At 42.4% G+C, this 20216-nt stretch overlaps 4 protein-coding genes across 5 annotated transcripts; 2 read left to right on the top strand and 2 right to left on the bottom strand.

Annotated features, from left to right (window-relative positions):
• Window positions 1-1057: 1057 nt before the first annotated feature.
• LOC135645721 (NAC domain-containing protein 68-like) lies at window positions 1058-1655 on the bottom strand. The gene is made up of 2 exons (XM_065164369.1): window positions 1245-1655; window positions 1058-1156 (listed from the first exon to the last, which is right to left on the bottom strand). The coding sequence occupies exons 1-2, from the start codon at window positions 1653-1655 to the stop codon at window positions 1058-1060; spliced, it is 510 nt and encodes a 169-aa protein (XP_065020441.1).
• Window positions 1656-1809: 154 nt separating this feature from the next.
• Window positions 1810-8528, top strand: LOC135644071 (SAC3 family protein C-like). Of its 2 annotated transcripts, none has more exons than XM_065161491.1 (9): window positions 1810-2221; window positions 2339-2439; window positions 2983-3204; window positions 3957-4178; window positions 4283-4368; window positions 4530-4626; window positions 7493-7585; window positions 7771-7925; window positions 8241-8528. In XM_065161491.1, exons 1-9 carry the CDS (start codon window positions 1990-1992, stop codon window positions 8254-8256), a joined length of 1224 nt encoding a protein of 407 aa, XP_065017563.1. In that variant the 5' UTR covers window positions 1810-1989; the 3' UTR covers window positions 8257-8528. The 2 variants fall into 2 exon arrangements, with proteins under 2 accessions (XP_065017563.1, XP_065017564.1); XM_065161492.1 differs by having other exon boundaries at window positions 2017-2221; window positions 2344-2439.
• A 122-nt stretch (window positions 8529-8650) lies between these two features.
• LOC135644070 (pentatricopeptide repeat-containing protein At1g07740, mitochondrial-like) lies at window positions 8651-10021 on the bottom strand. The gene has a single exon (XM_065161490.1). The coding sequence runs from the start codon at window positions 9981-9983 to the stop codon at window positions 8673-8675; it is 1311 nt and encodes a 436-aa protein (XP_065017562.1). The 5' UTR covers window positions 9984-10021; the 3' UTR covers window positions 8651-8672.
• A 3736-nt stretch (window positions 10022-13757) lies between these two features.
• On the top strand, window positions 13758-20215 carry LOC103993398 (eukaryotic peptide chain release factor subunit 1-3). The gene is made up of 3 exons (XM_009413446.3): window positions 13758-13893; window positions 18270-19719; window positions 19808-20215. Exon 2 carries the CDS (start codon window positions 18311-18313, stop codon window positions 19610-19612), a length of 1302 nt encoding a protein of 433 aa, XP_009411721.2. The 5' UTR covers window positions 13758-13893; window positions 18270-18310; the 3' UTR covers window positions 19613-19719; window positions 19808-20215.
• Window position 20216: the final 1 nt, after the last annotated feature.

The following is a 20216-nucleotide window of genomic DNA, read 5'->3' as shown; positions in this document are numbered from 1 at the left end:
TATCTATTTTGGTTTTTTCATTCAAAAATAAGGAAAAAAAAGAATATAATTAGAATTAGGTTAAGCTTGACTCAAGTTCAAATTTACAAGATCAAACTAGGTTTAGGTTCATAAACTTGATGTTTGCCTTGATTGATTAAGATTTTTTTCATAAATGATCCTTCTCTAATATATAATCTTTTAACCGAATATAAGACATAAACTCGATTTCTTAACTAGATGTGTTGTGATCCAATAACTTATTTTGTTACATCCGAAACTAACATCATCTGATTTCTCTTACTTGTACTTCTTATTATTATGTTCAATTACTGATAGGTTAATTATCTCACTAACTTAGTCGAGCTTGAACCACCAATAAAAAATATTTAAACTTGCGTTACCAGACCATCCAACTAAATCAATCAAAATATTTGCCTACTTTCAGCATGGAACTAAATCGAAATATTACAACATATATTACATCTTACTTCCAACTTGGAACTAAATCAAAGTGTTACAACATGTGTGGATGTTATCTATCCTTTAGTATTGGAGTTTTAATGGTATCAATTCCCATCATGAATTCTTAAAGATTAGTAGGTTATGCTTTTTTTTCATTCTTAATACTAAAAGTTTGAAATATTTGATTTCTGATATATAAAGATCATCATAATTTTTTCCAAAAAAAGATGTCAGAAGAGGAAGAATGAAAGAAAAAAAGATAATCCATGCACATTTTTAATCTCAATTATTTATTTGTTTAAAATAATATAATTACTATATTGGAGGATTTGAGTCACTTAAAAGTATTATTAAATTAACATATTAAATATATAAATTATTTATAAATATTCATCATGATTCGTATTATCAATCTGTACTAATATATCAATCAATTATCGACACATACATATTGAATCATATCGAATGTATTGATACGTAATACAATGAAACATATCGATGTATATTAGATCGGTACATACGGTGGTATGATATGATAAGAAACATATGACAGTCTTTATTATCTACATTACATGCTGTTAATAAAATGAGAAAAATCGGTTCGAGCATCTGCTTAGGAGATTTCTGAAAGCGACGACGCTTCTCTTTTTCTTTTGGCTGCATTATTGATGGCTTGCGGGCTCTGCCTGATCACGCACAGCACCTTCTGATCCTGCAACATATATGGATCAGCAATAGAGAAAGAGGACGCAAGCTACACGGAGACGAAGAATCAGTCAGTAGGAGCTGAACGCGATCACCTTTGTGCCGTTGTTATCATAGGGTGGAGCAAAGAGTAAGTACTCGTCCATGACGAATCCGGTGCACTTCTTGACTTTGCCGAGGTAAAAGGACAGGTTGCGTTTGTGCCCCACGGTGACCTCATCTCCGTTGTCGCAGACGACGTTGACGGGCGTGCCTGTCTTGCTGGTGTTGAGCATCCAGGTTCCGTTTCCGGCCTGGCGTTGCACCCGCAAGCCGGAGCTGGAGGTCCTGAGGGTGGTGAAGAAGTAGGCCCTCTCCCGGCCGTGGAGGAGCGCCTCCGGCTCCTGGGAGTAGACGTCGGCTTCCTCGACGGCGTTGCAGGAGAGAGGCATGTGGTGGATCCACTCGCAGAGGTAGACGACAAGCTCTTGGTCGCTGGGTTGGAAGGTGAAGCCTGGGGGAAGCATGGTGGCTCGATGCTGCTCTCTATGAGTTCGGAGAGACGTCCGCAAGAGAGCGAGCGGACTTCGTTACTGTATATGTAGACATCACTAGGATTTCCGAGTTCGGGGAGGATTCCGACCTGATATCGTTTTCTGTTCCGATCATTACGGATATGGTTTCCTGTTCTGATCACAACCCGCAAGCGACCGAAGTGTTACATGGGTGAGATAAATCAACGGAGATTAAATCCGCCACGTGTAACATTTTTAATAGCGAAGACGTTCCGCCGTATATGTGTGATGCGCCTCATTGGTGATCGGATTCGGAAATCGGAGAGGAAAAAAGGACGGGGAAGCCATGGAGGAGAGGACGGTCAGAGACCGAGGATTTGGGCTTCGGCCGGCGAGGAAAGCCCTAGATCCTTCGTCTTCCATATGGAAACCCATGAGATCTTGTCCCGCCAGGGATCCTAAAGAAACCTCCGCTGAAGCAATCCGGGAAAGGAGTAATCCCCACCTTGATGATGACGACAATCTCCGGTCGCCAAATTCCCCCTACTTGGTCGGGACCTGCCCCGATATGTGCCCAGGTGCGGCTCAGTCTACCTCATCTGTTGCTCGATTTATTGTTGGATTTGAAGCCACCTTTTGTTTCGCCGAGGGTTTGAATCGAATAGTTGAAATTTTTTAGCCTGTTGCTATTGTAGCGAAGGAGAGAGCTCAGCGCGAGAGGCTCAGAGATTTGTCAGTGTTTGAGAGATTGAATGGAAATCCTGCAAGAACTTCTCCCCATCTTGCTGTGAAGAAGGTAAAGATTAGAATCTGCTGTATATTTCATTTGCAGTTTTGTAACAAGTGAAAACTACAAACGATTATTAGAAAGTGGTTCGGCTTTCTAACTTTAATATTGTTAGAAAATTTGAACTTGTCTCGACTATCTTCTTTGCAGATCTTAGGAGATGAATTGTGATATAATTATGAAGATGTTCATATTGAAATTTAGAAATTTTGAAGTAACCTTTTGATTGATATTTTTCACTAAATCTCAACATGTAGTGACTTCTAAGCATTGTCCTGTCTTGTACCATAGTATCTTTGACATCTTTGTGTGTACAGCTTACACTATAAAATCAGTGTATATAACTATCGGGATCTTCGTAATCTATGTAATGAGTCTATTTGCTGTTTTCATCGTTGCCAAGCACAGCAATCTATTTATTCACATGACTCAGTTCAGCATATTAGGCTTTTAGATGAAATTGCAACCTTTTCTTTCTCCTAAATCTGATAATTTTTTGTAATCTAACTTTTAGTCTCTTGTAGATATCTTTGACCATTTTTATTATTTTAGTTTTGCAGAACTATCTCCACTGTAGACATACAGGAATCAGATATACGGTCTCCTCCAGTGTTACAGAGAACATTGAAACATCTTATAAACTTGGTGAACTCTGAAGAGCATCCATTTGAAGTTGTTCATGACTTTGTTTTTGATAGAACAAGGTCCATTCGACAAGATCTCAGTATGCAGAACATTATTGATGACCAAGCAATTTCTATGTATGAGGAAATGGTACAAGTTCATTACAACATGCATGTACTAATAGTTTCAGGGTTAATATTTGAAATCTCTCATGCATTTGCCAATTTCTTCTGTTGTTTCCAAGGGTTTTTGCTGAAGCACTGCTATTAATCTTGAATCTTCAGTTCTGTTGGTCATTGGTGAAGATACAGAATATAAATACTATTTATCTGGCCATTGATTTACAAATTTCGTTCTGGTTATTTAAACAAACATGTTAACAATATAGGTCCTATCAAAAAGTGGACTAAGGTGATTTAAATTAAGTGTAAATAAGCAGATGCTTTTCTGGCTGTTCTCAGAAACCATTCATTAGTCATTGCTAATCTGATAATGCTTTATCTGGAATAGCTAAATAGAACTTGTGAACTTCTTTAAAACCAGAAATTTGCCTTTTGAAGTTCTGCAATGTATGCCGTTACTAGAGAACATGATGCATTGTTATTTATGTCTCATTTGTTCTAATCAATAACTTTTCCATGTTTCCTTCTTGTACGAAACTAAGATTTACTGTGTTAGGATAATATGACTTATGAAAATACCAAGAAAAATATTTACATCTGTTTTCAACCTTACCTTTTTATCAGTGTTTCCTTCTTGAAATGCCATCTTTTTTGACTTGGAATAGATGACTTATTCGAGGTTTATTATCTACTAAAACTTTTCATGTCATCTTCTTTAAAGTCTTCCATTAAGCATATAAGGAATGTGCTGATCATTTGATATCCACAAAATTCTTTCAGGTCAAGTTTCACGTTGTGTCACACAATAGACTTGCCATGTGTTGGGGGAAGTCTGACTTATCTTCATTGTGCCACCTCAACATTGAACAACTGATGAAATGCCTCCTTACTCTTTTCAAGTTGTACGATCTTAATAGATTATCGAGGTCACTACACACGAATGAAGCTGAGTTTTACTCATTTTTTGTACTTCTGCATCTAGGGGGTAAGATCCCAAAAATGGTCAGTTTCTGGCTTCTCCGTGTATATATCATTTCTTTTTCCACGTCAATGTTGCACTCATCAGAGTACAGGACCACATCACTGCTGTTCTATTTGTTCAACAGGGTGATTCACTTTCTTTATGGTATCGCCAACTATCTCTTCCAATTCTTCAATCAAAGAACATGCACTTTGCGAGGGCTTTGATTAGGTAAACTTAGCTTAAAATTAGGTACAAGTCATATTACTTTCTCATTAGATCTTCATTCTTATATTATTGATGCTCCCCTATGTTTCAGTAGCTTGATTGATGTTTTTCCTTTTCTTTTTATTAGAATTTTTACTCTTGGTCTGTTTTCCACTTTCTCATAGGTACTCTCAAATGGGCAACTACAAGCGTTTCTTTTGTAGCCTGGGAGCTGAAGCAACAGACCTGCAGTTGTGTCTTGTGGAACCTTTTCTCGATGAGGTTGTTTTCTTGTAATCCACTGTTTTTATAGGCCTTGCTGTTCTGCCATCTAGAGTTGTGTGTTTATCATTTACTCTCTGTGGTTTGCAATAGACCACTTTAGCATGCACTAAAAAAATTATTGAAGTGCATAAACACTTTCCAGAATATCTCCTTTAATTAAAACATGGGAAAAGATATGTTTTTTGAAAAGTTATTTTCTTATTTTCAGCTTTATGTTTGTTTTCCAGAAGACCATCAAAGTACACACATAGGAAGAAGCAAAAGTATTATATTTCATTGCTCCATATTTCTTTTAGTTGCTACCTTATCTTTCAATTGTTCTCTTTTTATGATAAGGAGGCGAGCATTAGTGGTATGATAAAGTTGTGTTCCATTCCTATCTGGATATCTAGGGTTTAAGTTTCAGAATCTCTCTTCTTGTAAGAGTAAGGTTGCATATCCTCATCGGTGGGAGGCTTATGCCATGATAAAGTTACAAAATGACCTTTCTTGGGAAACCATTTCAAGATATTCAAACAAATAATATTTGAATATTTTTTCTTTCTAGAAATGCTGGTGAACTAAGGTTTATTATGCGAACATTGAAGACTTGGAATAAAACTTGTTGATTTAAATATTCTTATAATTGGTCGATTAGAAATTCATAAAATATGAAAAAGGAAAATTTCAGTTATTTTGCAAGTTACTTAAGTACAAGCCTTCCTCTATATTTTGAGTGATTTAGCTTAAAAAAAGGCATTTTATAAGATAGTTGTATGGGTAGTCATGTTTCATGAAGTAGAATGTTGGACAGTCAAGAAACTTATATACAAAAAAGGGTTAAATAGTTGGGATGAGAATGTCGAGATTCTTGAGGGGATGTGTGGAGTTAATAGAAAAGAACGAGGAATGTTTTTCTCTGTGAACAATTAGGTATCAAAAAATCAAATGAGGATATAATGAAAGAATAGTCTAAGATGACATACATAGACAAGTTGATTAGAACTAGTGGTATGGGAAAAGGAGGGCTAATTACATATTATCTCTTGTACTTGGATCCTATTAGCATCGCGGTCTCTGTACCTAAAGAAATTACATTGGAATCCCTATAATTATGAAAGTGAAACAAATAGTTTCATTTGTCCTAACGCCGCTAGCTACATTGATGGTAAACACAACACGTGACACCACGTGTTGGATCGACACGAAAATGATGGGCAAAAAGATAATTTCAATATTGTCGAGATGCCCTGCCACCTGGGCCGCCTCTCGCTACGTCACCTGGATGCTCAAGGCGTGGTTATCGTCCTGCCTGGCTCCTGGCGTAGCGAGAGCGACTGCTATCGTGATGCTCAGGGTGTGGTCGTTGTCTTGCCTGGCTCATGGTGTGGCAAGAGCGCGACCCCTCCTTGCCACCAAGGTCATCCTTGAGCCCCTCCTTGTAGCCATGTAGCCTAGCTTCCGCTACGACGTCTCATTCTTGGTCCTCGTGACGTCACCTTCGGCGTCAGCGACGCCCACGTCGTCCTCCTCCGCACACTCGTCGCCTATGCTTGGTTCGACATCGAGACTCGGATCGATGGCCAGGCTGTCTACCTCCTCTCGGCTTCCTTCCGCTTATCCCCTTACGTGACACTGCTCCCATGGCTCACCACCTTGCCGTTGGAGCTTACCGCCTTCGTCCTCTTCTAGGTGGCCCAACTTGTGCTACTATGGAAGGGGATGCATGACATCAAATCGCTACAGAAGTTAGCATGCCCAACGCTTGCTGACGAAAGGGGGAGAGCATCCTAACGCTGCTTCCGTAGCACTCTCCCTTTTGTCAGCAAGCATTAAGCATCTCGGTGGTAAGGCATCCTGGCCTTCTGTTACGATTTGATGCCATGCATCCCCTTCCACAGCAACACGAGCTGGTCCACCTAGAAGAGGATGAAGGCAATGAGCTCCAATGGCGAGCCACAAGAGTAGTGTCATATAAAGGGACAAGTAGAGGGAAGCTTCAAGGAGGAATATGGCTTGGCTGCTGATCATGTGGGCGCCGCAGACACCTAAGGTGGCACTAATGGGATGTCGTAGCGGGTGCTAGGCTACACGACTGCTAGGAGGGGCCGAGGAGGGTGACCTTGGTGGCGAGGAGGGGCCGCGCCCTTGTGACACTAGGAGCTTGGCGGGACGACGATCACGCTCTGAGTATCTCGGTGGCAGTCGCTCTCACCATGCCAAGACCCAGGCAGGATGACCACACCCTGAGCATCTCGATGACATAGTGAGAGGTGGACCAGGTGGTAGGGCATTCCGATAATATTAAAATTATCTTTTTACCCATCATTTTCATGCCAATCTAGCACGTGGTGTGTTTCCCATAAATGTAGTCGATGACGTTATGGTAATTAGGGCTATTTGTTTTATTTTTAGAATTATAAAAATCTCAATGTAAATTTTTTAAGTATAGTGATCATGATGCTAATATGGTCTAAGTACAGAAGGTAATATATAATTGGTCCGAAAAAGGAAGAGTGAGATTTGAGAAAAACTTTAATAGAAGCAATGATAATACGTATCAATGACTAAATTTAATTAAATATATTCTTATATAGAGCTCAATGGTGTAAAAAGATTCATGTAGCGGACCTGGGTAGTTGGGGCATTTCAGCTAGTTGTTCACTTCATGGGAAATTACTTCAAGAGATTCAAGAAAATAGCATTTTTAAAGTTTAATTAGGAATGTCAATGTAAGGTTAGTAATGATAGCTCTGAAGACTTAAGGTAAAACTTCATGACTTAAATATGCCTATGATTGGTTTTTTGTAACTTCAGTTTATTTTTCATTGGCAAGTTTTCTAATTACTGGAGAAGTTACAGTTTGCATACTTCTCTAATACAGATTCGTGCACAAGCAATCTCACATGTCAATTACAGTGGGTACAAGCTTCATCCTTACCCATTGATGCATCTATCAAAAATCCTGATGATCAAGGTACTTTGGTTGTTCTCCCATTGAATGTGATTGTTAAGTATAGCAAAAATAAGAATAATAGAAAATTGGTAAAGTTGGCTATTCAAAATTAATGTGACATCAAACACTACCATTAACCAGGGAAGGCGAAAATGGTAACCATTGTTTCAACTGCAGATCTAATGCTCTGTGTTTTGATCATTTAGGAGTCTGAGCTGGAGGACCTGTGCCATGTTTGTGGCCTTGAAACAAGCATAGATGAAGCAGGAATGAAAGCATTACCTGTTAAACAAACAAAATTCAGTTTGCCTAAATCAGGATTTCGGAGCTATTGCCTTTCTGCTATTGATGATGTCAAGAGGTATGTCAGTCTTTTGATTAAAATATTTACATGATGCTGCCTTTGCTCCTATGCTGCCGTAACTACGCATGTAGCAAGTGTTCTATTTATCCGTTGCTTCTTTGTAAAGGCCAATAATGTGCGATGACGTGCCTCTGCCATTGCGCTAGACGCAATTCTACTTAACCAAACCGAGATAATTACTCATTGTAATAGTCTATCGATTCTTGGTATTATGTGTAGCATCGACCCTACCTAAAAGACTTCTTTTTCCAGTCTTAGTTACCTTTTTGCTGTTTGCATGCATAACCAATCGTGTTCATATGTTTCCACCAGGAGGAAGGATTTATGATTCAGAAAAAAAAGGCTCTGGCAGTTATCAAGAGTTTTGGGTATGCTGAACATATATAAAACCATCCTTTCAGCTCTTTCTATTGGATTGAAGATTTGAAGCTTCAAAGAGAACATTTTGGTGTTACTGTACCTAAATATCAGTGTAATTGCTCATCACTTTTTAGAGTTTGACTGTAGTAAAGTGTAAGATTTCAAGAGGGAACCAAAATGTAACAATGAAAGGGAAATTTCAAGTGATAAATGGTTGTGCTATTAGCAGCATTTATGTTATATAGGCCAAAATTCCAGCTAATCTATTTGCTTCCTCTCAATTTTACATCAAATGATAATATTATGTGGTTGTCTGTTACTCATCATCTCTCTGAAAGTTCCATACAAAGAATAATAAGCAATGACTCCAACTTTTAATCTTCATCAGGGAGACTGAAAGATTAGCTGACTCAGAAGTTGATCCTCAAGAACACAATTGCCACCTATGGTGGCCTCAGCCAAAGCTTTCCACCCCTCTACATCCAAACCCATCTTCCTTTTTATCATCTCCTCCAAAACAAAGCAAGCCTCCTCCAGCTTCCCACTCTCACACAGCCCCAGTATCAAACACCTAAAGCTCTCGGCGCGGGGGGAATGCTTGCTCGCCAGCATCGCATTCAAGACCCCCACTGCCTTCTCAAACTCCCCAGCCCTGCAGAAGCCATCCACCATCATGCGGTACGTCGCTGCATTTGGCTCGCAGCCTTTGATCTGCATCTCCACCAACACCTTGTACGCTTCCGCGGTTCTCCCTGCGACGCACAAGTAGTTGATCAAGATGCCGTAGATCACCACGTCGGGCTTCAGCTTCCTCCTATTCATCTCCGCTAGCAGCTCCCTTATCCTGTCGAAATCACCTCTCCTCCCGCGATCGCTCATCAGGACGCCGTAGTTCACCAGCGTCGTCTTGCAGCCCTGGTACTCCATGTCGAACATCAACTTCCTCGCCGCATCATACTTCCCCTCCGAGCACAGTCCTTCCATCAACAAGGCATAGGTGATGGCGTTCGGCTGAATCCCCTTCTTCACCATCTCCTCCTTTAATCTCATGCCGGTTACCGAGTCGCCGTTTCTACACGAGTAGCCGATGAGCACATTGTAACTCACGACCGTAGGCCGAACTCTCCTCGCGAGCATTTCATCGAACAGGAGACGCGCGCTGCCCGATCCTTCGTTCTCGCAGCAGCCATGCAGGAGTATGTTGTACGAGACGGCATTGGGGCGGATGCCAAAGTCTGCGCACCGGCCGAGCAAGGCCCTGGCCTGGTCGAGCCGGCGGTTATCGACGAGGGCGGCGAGCGCGGAGTTGAGGGATTGGAGGGAGGGGGCGGAGGGGCAGTCGAAGGAAGGAAGGTCGAGGAAGAGGGCGAGTGCCCTGTCGGGGAGACCAGCGCGGCCGAGGCGGCGGATTAGGGAGTTGAAAGCGGCTTCCTTGCAGGGGATGCGGTGGGCGCGGAGGAGGGCGAGGAGGGAGTTGAGCTCCGGAAGAAGGCGCGCCTTCGCGAGGCGGTAGAGGAGCGAGGAGCAGACGGGGTAGCTGAGGACGTCGGGGTCGGCGTCCTGGAGGCGGCGGAGGGCGGCGGCAGGGTCGGCGGTGGATTTGAGCTCCTCCAGAAGAGGGATTGGCGTTCGATCTCGAGCGGGCTTCCGAGGTCGGCTTCGTTTATCTTTAAACTTCGAGGCCCTGCGCAGCATATTATTATTATTACTAACACTTCACTTTGGAAGAGAGAAGGAATTTGATGGGTATATATATGGCAGTGGAACCCTTTTCTGTATATGACTGTTTATTGCTCGACGAAATGCTTCCAATAGGACACCGCAGATTGCACCACGCCTCACGTCTCTGTTGACCTGATGAGGCACCTGGTCAAAGCAGATCAAAACACCTACCAAGGCACATTAATACCCTACTCAGGCTCGATTCCCCACGCCACGCCAACAGCAATGTCAGACGCTATCAGAAGTACGATCCTGCTCCCTACGGGCAGGCACATCATGCAACGGTAATTCTCACTATAAAAACTCTCGCGCTCCGAGGAAGAGGATGGAGCTTAGCTAAAAAAACCCCTGCGACTATCCACTAACTTGATCGTCGGAGGGGTCGGGCCGAGCTCCCCGACCTGACCTTTGTGCAGGTGCGAAGGCGGAGGTCACCCACTAGACGCATAGGCGAGGAGTTCTTTCCCTGAGGGAATAGCGACCGCATCCCGATCGGACCACCATAATCGGCCACCTCAGCAGTCTCGAGGAACGTCCCAGAGAGATCCCCCATCATCCGTACCCGAACCAAGCCGCGTCGGCCCCGAGGCCACGGCTTAAAGTTGTTTATACCAACATTTTGGTGCTAGAAGGAGGGGCTAAATGTCGAGGGATCGGCAGATCGACTCAGATGAACCCGCAGCAGAGGGGTTACACCCGATCGGAGCTCCGGGGGGACACCCCCCGCGTGGAGAACCTCGTGATGAACACCCTATCATGACCTCAGAGTGCTATTGGCGGATATTCAACGACCCGGGCCGGTCGCCGCCTGAAGGTGCCCCAGCCGACCCGTCGCCCGTGTCGTCCGAAGCCTTTCTAGACCTCGCTCATCAAGTCCGAGCTCTGACGGGTATGGTGCAAACCATTATCCCGCTCGTTTCTCAATCGGCGCACCCGCCTGCAATCCAACCACTACGGCAACAGGAGCCGCCCGTTCGGGCCTGCACGCCACTTCCGGAGCTCCCCACTTCGCCTCGGGTCCGATCGACCCCACTCAGGGATCGAGTGATGGAAAACCCGAGCGGTCGCCCGGAACCCGAGGCATTATCTTAGGATTCAACGGACTCCCTGCGAGCCCAGCTATGCTTTGTTAGTCAGCGGCTCGACGAAGTGGAGAAGGAGGTTCGCAGGTCAAAGGGAGAGCTCGGGGAGGACGCACACCAAGGGTCTCTGTTCGCGCCCGAGATACAAGATCAGACGGTTCCCCCGAATTTCCGGCTCCCCTCTTTGGACGCATATGACGGCTCCACCGACCCAACGGACCACGTAGTCGCTTTCCGTGCCCAAATGGCGAGCCCAGCGAGCCCAGCTATGCTTTGTTAGTCAGCGGCTCGATGAAGTGGAGAAGGAGGTTCGCAGGTCAAAGGGAGAGCTCGGGGAGGACGCACACCAAGGGTCTCCGTTCGCGCCCGAGATACAAGATCAGACGGTTCCCCCGAATTTTCGGCTCCCATCTTTGGACGCATATGACGGCTCCACCGACCCAACGGACCACGTAGCCGCTTTTTGTGCCCAAATGGCACTATACGGAACCTCTGATGCTTTGATGTGTAGGGCGTTTCCCACGACTCTGAAGGGGCTAGCCCGCACATGGTACAGTTGTCTGAAGACCGGGACGATCGCCTCCTTTGATCAGCTCGTCGAAGACTTCAAGCTTAACTTCTTGGCCTACGCCCGGCCAAAGCCGTCCGTTGCACTGCTCCTCGGACTCAACCAAAGGGAGGATGAGCCCCTCTCCCATTTTGTGAATCGCTTTACAACATAAATCTGGGGGTTGCCGGACGCTCATCCCTCTCTGTTAGTGCAGGCATTTATGACAGGCCTGCGACCTTCCAGATTCTTCTAGTCCCTCGTGGAGCGACCCCCCACCACAGTATCAGATATGCTCCAGCGGGCTAACCAGTACATCGTGACGGAGGCCTAAGTGGCCATGAGGAGAAGGAGCGACTTTTGGCAGCGGGCTCCATAGAAGAAGTCAAACACCCGCGGTGGCTATTCGATGTAGTCCTCGTAAAAGGAATATAGGCCCTGCCTCAGTCTCTTCCGAGTGAAGGCTTAGTATCTACCTGACCGCCTCCCGGCTCGCGGTTAGCTCCGGCCTAACCCCCTTTGGTATCTACACAGCTCGGTCGCAGACTGCTCGAGTCCACCTCAACGCGCCCTGCCCTCCTGAGTTGTGTCCCCCGAGACCACGCCTGCGCGGCCAGCCCGCCTGCGCCGTGCTCCTCGGTCGCATGTTCCCCGAGACCACGCCTGCGTGGCCTGCCCGCCTGCACCGTGCTCCTTGACCGCATGTTGCCCGAGACAACGCTCGCGCGGCCTGCCCGCCTGAGTCGTGCTCCTCGGCTACGTGTCGCCCGAGACCACTACCTCTGTGCGACCTGCTCGCCTGAGTCATGCTCCTCGGTTGTATGTTGCCCGAGCCCACTACCTCTACGCAGCCTGCCCGCCTGAGTTGTGCTCCTCGGCCGCACACTACCCAGGGTCATCGCTGCACATCCAACCCTCCTTAGTTACTAAACTCCACGATTCCCACACCCCTGGCAACGAACCGACAAACACATGGCAAGGACAGTTTCTTAAAGCCAAAGTCATGCCTCGGAAACCCCTTACAGCAACCGACGCATAGCTTCCTTCGGGGGGGGGAATATGATGAGGGTAATAATTGCGATAAGACTCGCGTGACATCAGCTGCCCCAGATGACGCCTCATGCCTTTGTTGACCTGATGAGACACATGGTCAAAGCGGACCGGAACGCCTACCAAAGCACATTAACACCCTGCTCAGGCTCGATTCCCCACGCTACGCTAACGGCAATATCAGGCGCTACCAGAAGTACGATCCTACTCCCTGCGGGCAGGCACATCATGCAACGGTAATTCTCACTATAAAAACGCTCACGCTCCGAGGAAGAGGATGGAACTTAGCTAAAAAAATCCCTTACAACTATCTACTAACTTGATCGTCGGAGGGGTCGGGCCGAGCTCTCTGACCTGACCTGTGTGCAGGTGCGAAGGCGAAGGTCATCCACTAGACGCACAGGCGAGAAGTTCTTTTCCGGAGGGAATAGCGACCCCGTCCTGATCGGACCACCGTAATCAACCACCTCAGCAGTCTCGAGGAATGTCCCAGGGAGATCCCTCATCATCCGGACCCGAACCAAGTCGCGTCGGCCCCAAAGCCACGACTTAAAGTTGTTTACACCAACAATGGGAAGAGTGAGATTACCGCTTGTCTTTGCAGCGTTCTTGGTGAGAGTTCAATGGCAATTTCTACTGAGTTGTGGCATTCCAAGGTTTCCACGGAGGGAGTACAATGTCTGCTTCACATGTAAGTATTAAGCTCTCATGGTGCTGTAAGTATCATACGCTTATGGATGGCAACATCTTAACTTTCAATTTAAGACTCTACATGAGACCCAATCTATATATTCATATTATTAATGCTTTCTTCATGTGAACAAACACTATTCCAAGCGACTTCTTGACAGAGATCTGCAATCTACTTATATACCCTTAATTACGGTGACCACGATGTTATCATGTACGCCTTGAGAGACATGAAAGATTTACGCGTGCGATTTTACGCGCGGGGCTGTGGGGGTAAAATGGGGAATCCACATCCACCGACGACTCCCACGTGTCGCGTAGGGCTACATAAGTTTTGTTTCACATGAAAAACGTACGAGGCTTTGACAGCCGTGTGATCGTGTGATCTTAATGGCTGAGGAGAGAGAGCCACTGCCTAGATATCCCTTTCCCCTGTGACATTACCGCCTCAAAACGAAGAGCTTCTCACCGCTTCGGCTTTTGGGATCCTCCATTCCCGCACGCTGCCGTTGAGGTCGATCTCCCTCCCTTTGTTCCTTTTGAGAAAAAGATTCGGGGTTTCGATCGGCTTTTCCTGATCTGAAATCGATCCTTTTACGGTTGATTTTAATCGTATATATGTTCTCATCCGTGATCTGTTGTAATAACTTGTGCTGTTGTATCGTTCCGCCTTAGCATATGGGAGAATAACCCAGATGTCGTGTCTTTTTCGAAGATTCGCTTTTCTCATCTCCCTTTTCTTGTTCGTGATGGAATCTGTTGAATGATATTTTTTGGTTGTAGATCATGCGACGGTCACTTGATTGTCTCTGTTGAAGTTTACTTACCATGGATGCAACATGCGTTTATGCAAAGATGATTGTAAATCTTAGCAGAAAATATTGATCTATTGGCAGAGATTAGGGTTCCGATGATTTTCTTCTAATAGATTGTTTTGATTTGTAGATCTAAACGTTTTCTTGAATTAATTATTATGATGTGTGGTTAATTAGGACACCTTGGATATGTTTGTATGTAACTAGGAACTCACAAGCATGTTCGTGCGGTCTGGTGTAAAATTTAGCGAAGGTTTATGACTGGTGGTTCATGTAGTCTAGAAATTAACGCAACTTTCTCCGAGTAATTAATGGATCTTCATGCTTGTGCATGCATAAACTTCACCTGGAAAGATACCTTTGTTCTTTTTGGGAAAGAGTTTTCGTTAGATTTGACTTTCCATTTCTAGTTGCCATCTAATCTGGTAGGTTCTGATCAGATTTTGGTGGTTCCAGCTGTAACTATCAATGTTCATATGAAACCAGAACATGTAACTTCAATATATGTATTTAAAAATATCTTTTTGGCTTCTTTTTAATTTGCTTTACTCACTTTTGATATATCATAATCTATGTGCTTCTTTTTGAGGTTTAACTTTATTTATATGAGTTATTAGCTGTATTTTTACCCGTGAATAAATTATGGGTTCTCAAAACATGCCACTATCATTATTTTTATTCATTAGGTTAATAAGTAGATTTGGCTAGTTTGTGTTTCTTGTCTTTGGAACAAAACAACATGTGTCATCGGATTGTATGATTGATTGGAAGTGTTGCCAGAAGATTAAAAAAAATTGACGAGTATCTTAACGAAATAGAGTAATATACTTACCTCCTTGGTTTCAGTCAGATACTATGATATCTACTATTCATTAACTTTGACAAGATGGTGCGAAGAGCTAAGAGCTAGAGGCACAAGGGTCGTAGATTAGGGCATAAAAATGATGATCCTGACCATCTTTAACATCTTTTGACGAATTAGAATTAACTCGATCTTATTAATCTACTGGTCCTTCTTAAAATACATCTGACAACCGGTCCTCTTGAGAAAGAGCAAACAACACAGGCTAGGTGTTTTGCATCTTGTTCCTTTTTAAAGGAATGAAAAATTTAACTACTATAGTTCTGCCTAAATATGTTTTAGAGAATTGAAGAAAAAGGGATTTTTTTTTATTTTTTACTAGAACTAGATGGTGAAGTTTGAAACGTGTTAATATGAGGCTTTTTAAGAGTATCTTGGGAAAGGAAAGGATTTGAAATTTGTAAAGAAATGTTGCTAGTATCATGTGGATTATGATGGCCGGTAACGGTAAGATTAAAGATCAACAGAAGTTCTTGGAGTAAAGGTGTGAATGTTTGTCAAGGGAAAGTTGGTGGTGGTGTGAGGAAGTTCCAAAGGCATTTACAGCATGTCCTAAAGATTGGTAAAATTATGAAAATGAGTAGAATTTTGGAAGGCTCATTGTCGCTATAAAAGGAGGCTAAAAAAGATTAAGTGTGACCATATACAAGGTTTACAGTATTTTATGATAACTTCAAGTACTAAAGTTGGGGGAAAGGACATCTGCTGCCCTATTAAAGTTAGTGAAAACATCAACACTACCTAAAAGCTTAACCTATTATATAATAGGTCAACTTCAGAATATGTGGCCTGATTCCTTTTAGGTCTTAGTAATGCGGGACTATTCTTAAACCTATCATAATGCTCATCTCAGAAATTAATATCTCAGATCTTTGAACAATCTCCCCCTTCCATGTGTGACTGGATTAGGTTTTCATGTGTGGCTCGATCAGTCCTATTGGGTTTGGTCATCTTCCGCTCACTTGTTGAGTGCCTAGAGTTCTTGAGGGTTTAGAGTCCATCGTTATGCATATCTTGTCTGCATCATCCCTAGTGGCATCGGTATGACCCATTGGCATCATCCAGGTTGGCTTCATCCAACTCTTTGAATATTATTGGATCCTGATTCAGGCATGGTTCATTAGCTTTGTTGATTCTAGCATATGTTTGTATCATATAAACTATTCAACTTATCTTGACATCTTTGGTATATTCAAACCTCTAAACTTGATCTAGGCATGATTCATCAACCTTGCTAATCTTAACTTGAAGTCAAAATTTTGTTACTTGGATCTTTGGACTCTAATGTCATACTGAGAATTTAGAAGGTAGAGATTTGGATTTTTTCAGATGTTTTAAAGAGTACTTGTTAATGATATTGAAATAAGGGAAGATGCATACATTATTTTAATGCATTATTTAATAAACATTCTATAAGTGTTTTGTTTTTGGAGGTATGACTAAGCAAGGTTCAAAATACAGTCCATATCAGTTGCTATGGAGCCTTATCAAATGCTGAACAATCCATGGGGGACCAAAACCCAGAAGTTAGCTTGCTGTTTGGTTCCTGCAACAATTTTTATTAATTTCAGCAACTGTCACTTGCAGCTGCCATATTTTTCATTTTCTCTCTCCCCTCCACCTCTACTTGTCTGTCATTCTGCTGCTGCTTCACTTCCTCTACCTTGCTGTGTCGCTGTCATCTCCTTCTCCGGGTTGCTATTTTATTCTGTTGGTACTCCTCATCCTCTTCTTCTGCCAGTTCTACTCCCATGTGAAACTTTGACAATTAAACCAAAAGAATTTAGACGGACAATAATTTTCTAAATGTAAAAGTTTGAAATATCTTAGTTTTATTATTCAGTGGAAATAAGTGATCAATGAAGATCTTTTTGATTTTTCATGACCAAATCCACTGAGCGTGAAATTGGTATTTGAAAATTGAGTAATATCTTTAGCAGTCCTTTTCAATTGATTTTACATTTTATGTTTTATTATCCTTGATAATAACGTACATGCCATAGATATCTTTTGTTGATGTTAATTTAATTTGGTACATAAGTACTTCGAAATGTAATTTTGGAAATCAAGATTTCATATCTAAATTTTTTATGAAGGAAGTTTGAGATAGTAAAATTGGCATACAGATGGTGGATATGTGACAAATGTTAGTCTAACAATATGTGGGTGCCAAATTTTTCCTGCCCCCAAAGTCACGATTAGGAATAAATTTGGCATGTGGATTTTGAATTGTTGAGAATGCCTTAACCTATGTAATTTATTATCAGTAGGTTAAATGAATTATACCCATTATAATAAGGCCAGAGGGGAGTTTCATCTTTGGGCTTTTCTCCTTCATTGATGCATAGCTAGGTCACCTTTGTCTGGAAGATTCATTTTTGCGACCTTTTGTGGTCTAACGCTATCATTATGTGATTTTTGAAATTGTACTTTAGTAATAAGCTATGAGGGATAGTCTACGTGAGGTATTAGGTGTGTGCATTTTACTAGTGTTTTGTGGCAAAAGGGGGCGTTTTACTTTCGTTAATCATTTTACTTCTCTCTTTTTTTATCATTGTACTTTTCTTGTGCTACTTTTACAGTTCAAAGCTCTCACTTTTAAATTGTCATATAATCCTCTTTCACACTATTGATTTAGCTTTCTTTTTTTGTTTGTCAGATTAAAGTATAACTCATTTTACCTGATTTCTGAAGGGAAGCTTATGGTTTTCCCATGCTTGCTGACCAGTTACTTTAGTCTAAAATTGTAGTTAGTTTTTTTACTTAAGGATTAGATTACTAGTCGATGTTTTTGGACCTGATGCGGATGTTTCTTGTGTTTACTGTAAATCTTGAACATGTTAGAGCTATACATGATTTCTGAAAGGAAAGCTTATAGTTTTCCTGTGCTTGTAGACCAATTACTTCTAGTCTAAATTTGAAATTATTTTTTTACCCATGGTTGCGCTAGAAGTCACTGTTCCTCAACCAAATGTGGATGTTTATTGTGCTTGTTGAAATCTTAAATGTTGTTAGAGCTATACACTCTGTTATTTTTGTTCATGAAATTGCGTTTTCAGCATCCCTTCATTAAGCTGTTTCAATCTGTGTGGCATGTATGTACGTATGACATAGGATTCCTTTTGTTCCTCTGATAGTTCATAGTTAGTTCATAGTTGTTGCATACTTTCCATGTAAATTTAATATATATGTACATATATTCATTCTTTTCAGGTAGATCTACCTAAGCTATTTCTTGTGTTAGATTCATTGAAATGGCTGAAACAGATAAGAACATTGAGATCTGGAAGGTCAAGAAATTAATCCGGGCTCTGGAAGAAGCTAGAGGTAATGGCACTAGCATGATCTCTCTAATTATGCCACCTCGTGATCAAGTTTCTCGAGTCACTAAGATGCTAGGTGATGAATACGGAACTGCTTCGAATATCAAAAGTAGAGTCAATCGGCAATCTGTCCTAGGTGCAATCACTTCTGCTCAGCAGAGACTGAAGCTTTACAACAAGGTTCCTCCAAATGGACTAGTTTTATACACAGGAACAATTGTTACCGAGGATGGAAAAGAAAAGAAGGTCACAATAGATTTTGAGCCGTTCAAGCCCATCAATGCATCTCTTTATCTCTGTGATAACAAGTTCCATACAGAGGCATTAAATGAGCTTTTGGAATCTGATGACAAGTTTGGTTTCATAGTAATGGATGGCAATGGCACTCTTTTTGGCACTTTAAGTGGAAATACACGTGAGGTGCTTCACAAGTTCACAGTTGACCTTCCAAAAAAGCATGGGAGAGGAGGGCAATCAGCATTGCGATTTGCTCGCCTTCGGATGGAGAAGCGCCATAACTACGTCCGCAAGACTGCCGAGCTTGCAACACAATTTTTTATCAACCCTGCCACAAGTCAGCCTAATGTTGCTGGATTGATTTTGGCTGGATCTGCCGATTTTAAAACAGAGTTGAGCCAATCTGACATGTTTGATCAACGATTACAGGCTAAAATTCTTAATGTGGTTGATGTCTCTTATGGTGGTGAAAACGGTTTTAACCAAGCCATTGAACTATCTGCTGAGATTCTGTCAAATGTCAAGTTCATACAGGAAAAAAAATTGATAGGTAAGTATTTTGAGGAAATAAGTCAAGACACTGGGAAGTATGTTTTTGGTGTGGAAGACACCTTGAAAGCTCTTGAGATGGGTGCTGTTGAGACCTTAATTGTGTGGGAGAATTTGGATATAAACAGATATGTCCTTAAGCATAGTACTAGTGGGGAGACCATCATAAAGCATTTGAGGAAGGATCAAGAAACAGATCAGAATAACTTTCTGGATTCTGCTACCTCTGCAGAGCTGGAGGTGCAGGAGAAAATTTCTTTGCTGGAGTGGTTTGCAAATGAATACAAGCGTTTTGGATGTACCCTTGAATTTGTTACTAATAAATCACAAGAGGGGTCTCAATTTTGTAGAGGCTTTGGTGGCATTGGTGGAATTCTTCGTTATCAGCTTGACTTGAGAGCTTTTGATGAGCTGTCAGATGAGGAATTTGATGAAGATTCTGAATAGCAATCAGCCAACCGTTCACTGGATTCGGTCCAGGGGGAGCCTGTGCTGGCCCCGCCTATGATCGAACTTGCTCTCGGGGATTTCACGTCTCAAAAACTATATGAGGGGTTTGTTATATTTTTCTATTTTGCTTAAACATTAGCATTTACTTAGTTTCCTTCAGATTTTCTTAAAAGATTTGTATTTATATCTCAGGAGCTGCCGAACAGATTCAGGTGAACAGTGTGAGACATAGCTGGCTGAAATGAGATAAAATAACTCAGATGATAAAGGTTTCTCAGCGAAGGAAGAAAGATGTGGTGAACAGGGAAATTCAGGACAAATTATTTGATGGATAAGATAAGGAGACTGTAGTCACTAAGTTGGAAGAGCTGTCATCAGACTCGAAGCTTGCAGCTGTTTGCTTATGATAAAACTTAATTATATCTACGTCTCACTTTGTGTCCGACTGATGTGAAACAGCATAATTGAGTGATATGGCACTCTTAACAATATTGTATTGGAGTTTGATCAGTTGAACTCCTTGTTTGGATCGTAAACTGTATCTTCAGGAATGGATTTGTATGTTTGCATTTCAGTAATATGCCAAGTTTGCAGGATCAAC

The sequence above is a fragment of the Musa acuminata genome, chromosome BXJ3-8 (assembly GCF_036884655.1).
Source record: "Musa acuminata AAA Group cultivar baxijiao chromosome BXJ3-8, Cavendish_Baxijiao_AAA, whole genome shotgun sequence".
NCBI classification, from domain to species: Eukaryota; Viridiplantae; Streptophyta; class Magnoliopsida; order Zingiberales; family Musaceae; genus Musa; species Musa acuminata.
The sequence above is the reverse complement of the archived record's forward strand: the minus strand, read 5'-3'. Positions and strand labels throughout refer to the sequence as shown.